The sequence below is a fragment of the Fonsecaea multimorphosa genome, assembly GCF_000836435.1.
Source record: "Fonsecaea multimorphosa CBS 102226 unplaced genomic scaffold supercont1.54, whole genome shotgun sequence".
NCBI classification, from domain to species: domain Eukaryota; kingdom Fungi; phylum Ascomycota; class Eurotiomycetes; order Chaetothyriales; family Herpotrichiellaceae; genus Fonsecaea; species Fonsecaea multimorphosa.
The window spans coordinates 53,397-62,945 of NW_015971688.1; the positions used below are offsets into that span (position 1 = coordinate 53,397).

Consider the following 9,549-nt stretch of genomic DNA (forward strand, 5'->3'; position numbering starts at 1 on the left):
AGATTGTGGAGAAGCAACAGTCCCCGGAATCTCCCGCAAATCCGTCGTTCTCTGTCTTCCTATCTCCGCATTTTCCCTGGATGTTGCAGAACTACGCATTTGATTATACAGCATACTCTCTCTCACTGTCAAAGCTAGTGTGGACCTTGGTTGAGATCCTCGGGTCTACATAGGTAAGCCAATGACAGAATCCTACAGGGGCCCTCTCAATACCGCCTCTCCCTGCACATAGCATAAAGGGTTTTCAGGCCTTTTCGAGGAATGTGCCCGTGTGTTCTTGCATTCGACCTTGACTCGGGCCACGATACATTTTCCTTCGCTTAGATAAGATTAGAATTCGGGATCCTTTTCAGATATTTTGGAAGATGTCGACTACGCTCAAACCAATCAAACTTTACACCTCTAGCCGTGGGCCAAAGTAGGCTGCCGCTCCCTTGCTTTCCAAACAATGCAATTACTGAACGCCTTGCGACAGCCCGTGGAAGGTCGCATTCATCTTCGAAGAGCTCGGGCTCCCCGTGGAGTATGAGCCTGTCGAATATAGCAAGGTGAAGGAGGAACCCTACATCAGCGTTAACCCGAATGGCCGTGTTCCTGCCATCCATGATCCAAACACAGGTGTAAGTCCGTTGACCTTGACCTCTTAGTGTGTCGCAAGCATCCGCAGCGTCCCAGATTCGGTCGTTTTGTTGATGCTGAAGGTCCTGGAAAAACTCCGAAACTGACAATTTCATGGTCCGCGGTAGTTCACGATCTGGGAGTCCGGCGCATGTACCCAGTATCTGATCGAAGAATACGACAAAGATCACAAAATTTCATACGGAACAAAGCCTGAGAAATATCTGACTGACCAATGGCTTTTCTTTCAAGTTTCAGGACAAGGTGGGCGCAATTTGCTTCTTAGCAGCATCCTTTACAGTTACTCTTGCCCTGACTGCCCTGAGTTTCGTGTTTGATTATTTTCACTTCAAGACGGTTATACAAAATTGACAAAACCCTTACAGGCCCATACTTTGGTCAAATGGCCTGGTTCAAATTTTACCACTTTGAAGAGCTGCCAAGTGCGATCGAGAGATATCAAAAGGAGATCCAGCGAGTCGTTTTGGTCATCGACCTGCACTTGACAAGGACTGGAATGCCGTATCTTGTTGGCGACAAGTGTACTTACGCGGATTTGAGCTTCGTAACCTGGGCTGAGGTTGCGGAGTTGCTGGAGGTGGACCTTTATGAAGGTGGGAAGAACCAAAAGTACAAAGCTTGGATGGAGAACCTCAAAGAGCGAGAAGCTGTCAAGAAGATCCTGGAACTGTACAGAACACCGCAGGGTGCTGTTAGAACACCGGCCAAGTGGGTGGGAAATTCTGAGGAATGAGTATATACCCCGTGGAAGGCTACACCTTCGGTGCCTTAGTGAGACCCTCGAAGATTCGCAGCAATGTTCAAACTATGTCTGGTTTCTCTGAAGCTCCTTTTGTCCATAAATTAACTAACGAGGAGCCTGGATAGCTTGTCAATGCTACGGAAGGGCAAAGAAAGCTGGAACAGCCTCTGAGCACAGGACTAGCACTGGGAGCATCGTGCTCTCAGAGTTTAAGAGGCCTATCCAAGGACGCTCCTGCCAACGAAGAGCAAAGGCGTAGTTTTAGAAGGCACGCCAAAGACTTTTTCTTGCCTTTACAGTGAGAAAAGTGTTCATTTGACTTAATAGAATGCCTGTAGTAGCTAGTGCATTACTTTCTCACAGTAAATTGTGTTCTGTTCTGATCATGCTTGTGGATTGACCAAAGGTCACAGCTCGAGTGTGGGACTACGAGACATTATTGTGATTACTTTTTCACAACTAAAACTTCACGTAGCACGTACTCAAGTAGGTATCAACGAACATGGCATGGCCACTGAGAAGGAAAATGTAGCTGTCTTCCCTACCAGACATTGAGTCACTCAATCTCGTACTTTGACAAAACGGTGCCTTTGCCTGGCGGCAGGGAGCGATCTGTCTTTCTTAGCAGCCGCCGTAACGTTTTTCAAAGATTTTTTTCGCTGCGTTTCCCAACTGCCAAACCTGTTCATGAAGGACCGTACGTCTTCGATCAACCTTTGTCGGATATATTGGACTTCGATCTGGGGTAGCCACACCCGATGATCAGGCGGACGTGGAAATTACCTTGGCCAACAACCACGCCGGTTTTGGAGCCCGATGGCCTTGGTCTCATATTTTCTGAGACAGGGGTTACAGTATGCTCTCATTTGAAAGCAACATGATAGTCGCGATTCGACCGAGTAAGGCCCAGAAGTTGGGATCTTCGGGTCTCGAATGGAAGATCTCGCGTTTCTGTTCCCAGGAAGAGGGAAGAATTGGCTAGGGCAAGCCGAGTTCTCGCTAAATTCCAGGCTTCCAACCTCCTCTCGACCTTCTTACTTTTTTCGGCAGACACGGAAGAGGGGAAGAGAGTCTCGATTATCGACGTAGTGTGGAATCTGTTCTAAGCCTTTCCAGCTCCTCGCAAGGTGAAGGGGTATGAGAATCAGGACCACGATGAAGTTGCTCTCCACCGAAGTGTTTCGAAGATGCTAAGAGTCATTCCTGATCCTTCTCATCTGTGACGTTAAGCCGTAGAGACGTGAAAATAGCTGCATCCGAGCCATAATTATTCACTTTGATGGTGCTCAGCTGCACAGAGGCAAGAAGGAGCAAGCCTCGACGGCACCTCCACAGAAACTTGAAATACATCAAACAACGCCAAGACCCGCGTATCTTCCCGTGCAGTGGGCACGCGATCCGGCCTGCCGTGTGTTCTGATTGGGCTGTTTGAAATGCCACGTGGATTGCTTAACTCTATTTGAGTCTCTACGTTCTGATTGGTCCATTCCGGGGGGGGCCAGCTTTGGAGGCGACGCCTGATCAGTTTGACTCGCAGTCGCCCACAAGTGTGAGGCCTACATCGTCGTCGCAGTCACGGAGTTGCAAAATGGGTGTGTGACGTTCGCTGTTCTCAGGGCATCGGCGTTGCTTGCTCGGAGATGTAGAGTCGTTTTCATGTTTTCTCTACGGGTACTCACAACGTTTTCCACGTCGCCATCCCTGGGATGAACAAACCATGCGCCGGGAGGTATACCTCTATGTTACAATCTGGGAACTGCTGTGGTATCCTTGGGCGGGACATATTCCCACTCAAACTCTCCGTCTGGGTTCTCTATTCCCCACTGCTTTCTCAACTCCCTCGCCCTCTCAACGTAATCTTGATGTCGTTTCCTGACGCCGTCGAACTGCTTCAGCTGATCTCGGCCGACTTGATGTCGGTGTGCGGCGTCAGGTCCGTCGGCAACCCGGACGAAGCGAGCATAGGTCCAGATCTCAGGGAGCGGCGTGTGCTGGGTCAGGCCTTGACCGCCATAGATCTGCATGCACTCGTCGATGATCTTGGTCGCCGCGACTGGCACGAGGATCTTCGACTGTGCAATCACATATCGCCCGGCCTTGTTGCCGCGGTCGTCCATGGTGTCCGCGGCATTGAGAACAACGAGGCGCATGGCATCAATCTCCAGCCTCATACTGGCCAGCCGCTCAATGTTGCTGTCAAACTGGCCAATGAACTTGCCGCGGGGTTTCTTCCGTGGATCTCGGCACCGGAGCAGCGCCAGTTCGTACGCCCGCTCGCACTGTCCGATCAGACGCATGCAATGATGAATACGGCCAGGCCCAAGTCTGCCTTGGGCGATTTCAAAGGCGCGGCCCTCACCCAAGATCACATTTTCCTTCGGTACGCGTACGTTTTGATAGAGGTATTCGCCGTGGCCATCAGGCGCGTGATCGTAGCCCATGATGGTCAGGTTGCGCTTCATGATAAGGCCGGGCGAGTCGCTGGGGACTAGAATAGTCGTGTGCCGTCTCCAAGGGTCCGGATTGTCTGGGTCGGAGCATGCCATCAAGATATATAATTTCATCTCCTCGTTCCACTGCGCGTTGCCGTACAGTTTACGTCCATTGATGACGTACTCGTCGCCGTCGCGTGTTATGCGGCAGCCGATGTTGGTCGCATCGGAGGACGCCCGGTCGGGCTCAGTCATGGAATACGCGGACGAGAAATCGCCATTCATGAGGGGCTTGAGCCACTTCTCCTTCTGAGCGTCGGTGCAGTATTTGGCGAGCAGCTCGATATTGCCCGTCTCGGGCGCGTGGCAGTTCATCGTCTGGGCAGCCCAGTAAGTCCGGCCCATGATCTCAGCGCAGCACGAATACTCGAGATTGGTGAGTCCCGGTGATTCTTTGAAATGGTTGGGCAGGAAAATGTTCCACAAACCCTGCGATTTGGCCTTTTTGCGGAGCTGGTGCATCAACGGAGGCGTCTTCCATCGATCCTTGGTCACTTGAGCTTTCATAATCTGCTCTGCAGGAATGCATTCTGTCTCCACCCACTGATAGACTCGTTGGATGAGATCGACGGCTTGGGGGCGGAGTTTGGACAACACCCAGGGAGGATATCGGTTGAAAGGGGCCTGGTCAGCCAGCGCGGAGTTGGAAGACGCAGCCATCTTCAAATTTGTGGCTCACAATCGCGAAAAGAAACCAAAACCAAAAAACCTGAAGCACGACTATGTTGTCATCGGGTATATACTTGATGCGTGGTTGATCGGAAGTGTTTATCCAGTCCTTCGGGCCAAGAGCTGCCACTGGCCGAGGCTCATTGGGTTGCCTTGGATGCACTGATTCAGGGTGCAATGTCATTGTGGGTGCACCTTATTCATGATACTGCATGCCATGACCATGATCAGAGCAGGGAAAGGTGATGAACCTGCTAAACCTCCAAGGTGGGAAGAGCGAAGGCTGGTCGTAACGCCAGGCTCCGCTGGGTGACCTTGAGCAAGCGTAGCAAAGAGGATACCGAAATGCTCAAGACTTAGCTGGCGAAACGTGCTAATCGTGCTCTGCACATCACTCATGTACAGAAGCAGATAGGCTGCTCGAGATGGCCCCTGACGATTTCTGAGGGCCGTAGCCATCTGTGTTGCGAAGTTCAATCACACAGTTCCAGCACAAGAATTCGAGAAGACGCGACAAGAGTGTTTCGTTGACATTGACGTCATGCGCCCTGGCCCCGGCAATTGGGTGCTTCGTGTTAGGCGCATTGTCAACAAAATCAGCCCCGAAATTTGGATAATGTGCTCCCCCGGCTGCTCTATAGGTACCAAGGGTTACCTGGCGGACGGGGGCAATGCTGGCGGCGACATGCCGATGAGTGAGGTGATCAATCTACTGACGTACGGAAAACATATGGCACTGAACATCGTGCTCTATGCCGGCATTCCCACTCGACGTGGTGATAAGACAATGACCCGAGGGAGAATGAGAAATGAGGAATCACACACAAACAGGATTGACTGATTTCCTCTTTTGGTCAGCGCGACAGTGCAGGACCAAGCACGAGATTCCGAGTTAGTTGGCTTGTTTTCCACCAAAGCGCATCATGGCACCTTCATTGCAGCACACGTTGAAATCCGATATCATTCGTTCTACGGGACAAAGACGACCAGCCAAACGTACAGCATGATCACAACCTGGCGCCGCCTTTCCTGCCCGGCGCCAACTGACCTAACGCGGCATCTCGACGTGATATCTGTTCAGTATGCCTGGCAGCCTCTTCCATGCGTCTTTCATCGTTGCTATAGAGTCTGTGGCGTAGTAAGTTGTGTCCCGAAACTGTGACTCAATGGAGGAATATGATGAATTCTACAGGGTCCTGGGGCCCGTCTGACTATAAACGTTCGAGTAATTAACAAAGGGGTCTCGACACTAGTAATAGGCCTGCGGCCGAAGACTAGCGCGGACAGTCATTACATCTCTTGGCGTTCCTGTCAGGCACACTCGGGCTCCCAAATTCCTTCGGCCCTAAAAGAGCTGCCATTGAACCTTGACGAGATCGCCCTAAACTCTCTCGCTTCATTCCGAAACGTCTTTACTTGTAACCCCTTTGCGGATGCACAAGCAGCTTTCTCACGCACCATATCGATGTTGTCTTCCTTCTCAATCGTGGCCAGCCACTCTTCTATTGCGGTAGGTCGATCTCCAACGCCAGGAAAATGCACCAATAGGTCACCAGTTTGCACATCCCCCGCGTAGCCGTTGATCCAACGCTTTGGCACGAAGACAACGTGGTCTCTGTACTCGGTCTCGTTGAAGACCAATTCCATGGCTCTTTGATCGGGCCACCATTTTCGGCAAATCGATGTGTGGATGGGTCATAGAATACGCCATGATTTTGGCCATGTAGTATGCTGTCAGCAGTGAGACTCGGAACAGGAAGACTCCACTGTTAAGGCCGTTGAGATCTTTGGTGCAGATGAATTGAATCTGAGACATATTTTCCGGTGGCAAGAACGTCTCCAGTCCCGCAGAAGGGTTGAGGATGAGGGAGTCGGCATCAAACCATAGCAACCATCTCCGTCGTTGTTCTTCCGGCTCGGCCAGTTCCTCCACCAATGTCCAGTGCATGAAGTAGATTTTGTCCCAGAAATTGTGAATCGTCGGCTTTTGAAGGAGAAACAGTGGATATCCGCGGAGGTCGGCATGATCTTGGTGTGACCGCAGTGCTCTTTGAAATGCTAGCTTGTCTACAATGTCTCCCCAAAGCATGGAGATCTTTCCGATCGAGTGATAGAAGCCGCAATCTGTGCAGCTAGTTCCCTTCATCCGCGGCCGGGACCGAAGAAATGAGCCAATATCCTCTAGGTGAGTGGCGTATACGGTGATACCTGGCACAGTAACGCACAGCAGATCCTGGCAAAATAGACCACCTCATCTACGGCGCTTTGTCAACAAATGCGAGGATAAGATAAAGAGGCCAGAAGATTGACGTTTGAGGCAAGGTGGGATGATGCTTTTCAAGATCCTCGATCATGTTTGCGTGTGGAGAGGTGTGGCATCGCCTACATCGCAAAACTTTCTGACTTTATTCAACCATGTCGATCAACAGTACCTCATCGTGGTCGGGCAAGCCACCGGTGTACGCAATCCATTTCAAATTGCCGACTTCCAAGGTGCGATTGCCATTCAGTACGTCTCTACCACCCCGTGGTATCTTCTCTCGGCGTCTCGGCTTCCTAAGTCTCCATCCTTTGTGCAGCATCCATGGCGGCCAGCTTCACCCAACATGTCTTCCAACTAGGCTTGAGCTGCCGATGTGAGGAATGGCACTCTCGGCGGTGGTATGTTGACCATGTTCATCTTTGATCCGCTTGGCGGCAGCATAATAATACTGTGTACAAATATAAATTTGGTATCCTTAATTAAAGCAAGAAAATTCTACCAATGAAACTTCGGCTGATGTGTCTGCTGTCATGTGAGAACGCGTTGTGATCTTAAGTGGATTGACTCGTATACTAAGACCGTCGAAGACGAAGGATATTACCTGGAAGATGAGATCCGCCGAGGAAGGGTTTGGTCGCTCAGCTTGGCCGATAGAGAAGTCCTTCGCAAGCATGGCTGAGATTGTTCTCAATCCGCTCGATCTGATGATAGCTTGCTTTACCTAAGGAGAGCTGACCCCGAGGGACTGGCCTCGTCTTTGGGGGAATCGTGTCTTGAGAAGTGGAATAATGTGGTCGACCTGTAGCTGGATTGTAGCAAGACGCTGCTGTACCCTGAAAGTCGATCTATAAATTGGAATATTGTATATAGCGTTAGGCTGGGCAGGACCATGATTGGGGGACTGATCATTCCGTACTCTTCGACCAAGGTAACCCGAAATTGCAGGAGCCGAGCACCAACTGGTCAAGGTCGAAAGATGTGCAATCCGAATCCCATCGAGAAACAGAACACAGCAGACTCGGGCAAAACCGCACAGTTTCTTGCTGTCAGCTTTTGGAAGATTGTTTGTTGTCAATCTCTTGGCTTGTGGTCTCCATTGAAGGTCTGGCAGTCTTGAGCAGAAGCATCGCGATCAAAGAGTCTGGTGATTGTCGAGGAGTGCTGGGCGAAGATTTGAGAGACGCGTGAAGGCCCAGAGAGACTAAGCAAACTCTCCGGACCGAGCTGGAAGATTCATGTGCGACACGGAAATCAATTGCTCCTGGAGCGCAATGCGACGTCCAGTCATTCTGCAATTCGCAGCTCGGCAAAGGCGGGGCTACTAGGTATGAAATCACGTTCTTCACATGGTGTTTCGAGCCATCTCCTGAAACACACCAGATTCTTGTGTGTCGCTGTGAGCGAGGAGCGGCGTTTGCAGGAGGATCGTGGAATCTGGAAAGTCATCGTCTTTGAGTGTTCGCGGGACGACATGCGGAGTTGTTCAGGATATCAAAATGACTTGTAGCGTAAAGCGTATTCAAAATGTGGACTTGTCGTAGCATGGAAGGAAGCGTGGGACGGTGTGGTGGTGTTCAACATGCGCTGAATCATTGAGGTTTCGAAGGTCGTGAGCGGAAGCACGAGGAGGCGGAGGAGATGAATCGACGAGCACTGGCGGGAAGGGAGAAGGTACTGGGAGTGGATCATCCCTTCACGCTGACAAGCGTCTACAAGCTTGCCTACCTACTCGATGCCACTATACAACAAGTTTGGCGTTTTCCAAAGGCTTCGCCGTGTCTACAAGCAAAGACACGAAGCATCGAGAAGGTGAGCTTTGGTTCCTTTGATTGCGAAGAGCGTGCGGTAAAAGTCCAGGCAAAAAACCACACCTGATAATTAACACATGGTTTGAAAGGCAACAGCACTAAGGGATTCCGCCATATTGCGTTGTGCCGAAAATGGCCGCCCGCCTTTGGACATAGAAGAGGATTAGGGTCGAAAAGACCGAAGTGAAAGGATTCTGTCTCAATCATTGACTCGTCTTCCAAGTGAGTGATATTCAGAAAGAATCATCTCAAAGCCAGCCTCCTTCCCACTTGGCTGTACTCGTAGTGAACCTTGACCCTTCATTCTGGTTCTGCGTAACCGAATCTTTGAAGCTCGGTCGCTCCGATCTTGCGGCAAGTTGACAGAGATTGACAAGTACTGCTGGAAACAGCCCCGCTGTGATGCGAGAGAAATACCAAGTCCCGTGACTCCGAAGTAATGTGTATGTGTTGTGTTTGTCGTGGATCATTCTGTTCCGACTTTTTCAGTTTCGGCATCTCAGGACGAAGTCATTTGATTATCGGGTATGACTTTCCCAAGACACATATCAAGCGCTCCTCGTTTCGCCCACGCGGTCTACCAAAACCAGGCCCGATACTGTAGTACTGTGGTCTGTTACGAATCTGCACAAGGCACAGGAGGGTGTGACATCAATAGGCACAGTAGTGAGAAAAAGCTACCCAGTCAAGAGAGCCTAAGTACGGGGACGAATGGGTACAATAATAGTGCAACCGGCACTTGATATCCTTAGAGCGCAAGCACTAATCCCAATTGGGTCAATGCCCCCCGCATTCGTCGCGATTGCCGTACTCGGGAGCCTGGACTTCCCTACGGTAGGTAGGCAACCAATCCATACGAAATTCCACCTGCTCGCTCTCCACCTGCTCGCTTTCCACCTGCTCGCTCTCCACCTGCTCGCTTTCCACCTGCTCGCT

General features: G+C 50.8%; 3 protein-coding genes across 3 annotated transcripts; 1 reads left to right on the top strand and 2 right to left on the bottom strand.

The window, feature by feature from the left end:
• Nucleotides 1-365: 365 nt before the first annotated feature.
• Nucleotides 366-1,372, top strand: Z520_12350 (uncharacterized protein; the record flags this gene model as incomplete). The annotated part of the gene is made up of 4 exons (XM_016782836.1): nucleotides 366-418; nucleotides 476-620; nucleotides 747-882; nucleotides 1,005-1,372. 4 exons carry the CDS (start codon nucleotides 366-368, stop codon nucleotides 1,370-1,372), a joined length of 702 nt encoding a protein of 233 aa, XP_016626084.1.
• A 1,751-nt stretch (nucleotides 1,373-3,123) lies between these two features.
• On the bottom strand, nucleotides 3,124-4,533 carry Z520_12351 (uncharacterized protein; the record flags this gene model as incomplete). The annotated part of the gene is made up of 1 exon (XM_016782837.1): nucleotides 3,124-4,533. One exon carries the CDS (start codon nucleotides 4,531-4,533, stop codon nucleotides 3,124-3,126), a length of 1,410 nt encoding a protein of 469 aa, XP_016626085.1.
• Nucleotides 4,534-6,091: 1,558 nt separating this feature from the next.
• Z520_12352 (uncharacterized protein) lies at nucleotides 6,092-6,631 on the bottom strand (the record flags this gene model as incomplete). Its single annotated transcript, XM_016782838.1, has 1 exon — nucleotides 6,092-6,631. The coding sequence occupies one exon, from the start codon at nucleotides 6,629-6,631 to the stop codon at nucleotides 6,092-6,094; it is 540 nt and encodes a 179-aa protein (XP_016626086.1).
• Nucleotides 6,632-9,549: the final 2,918 nt, after the last annotated feature.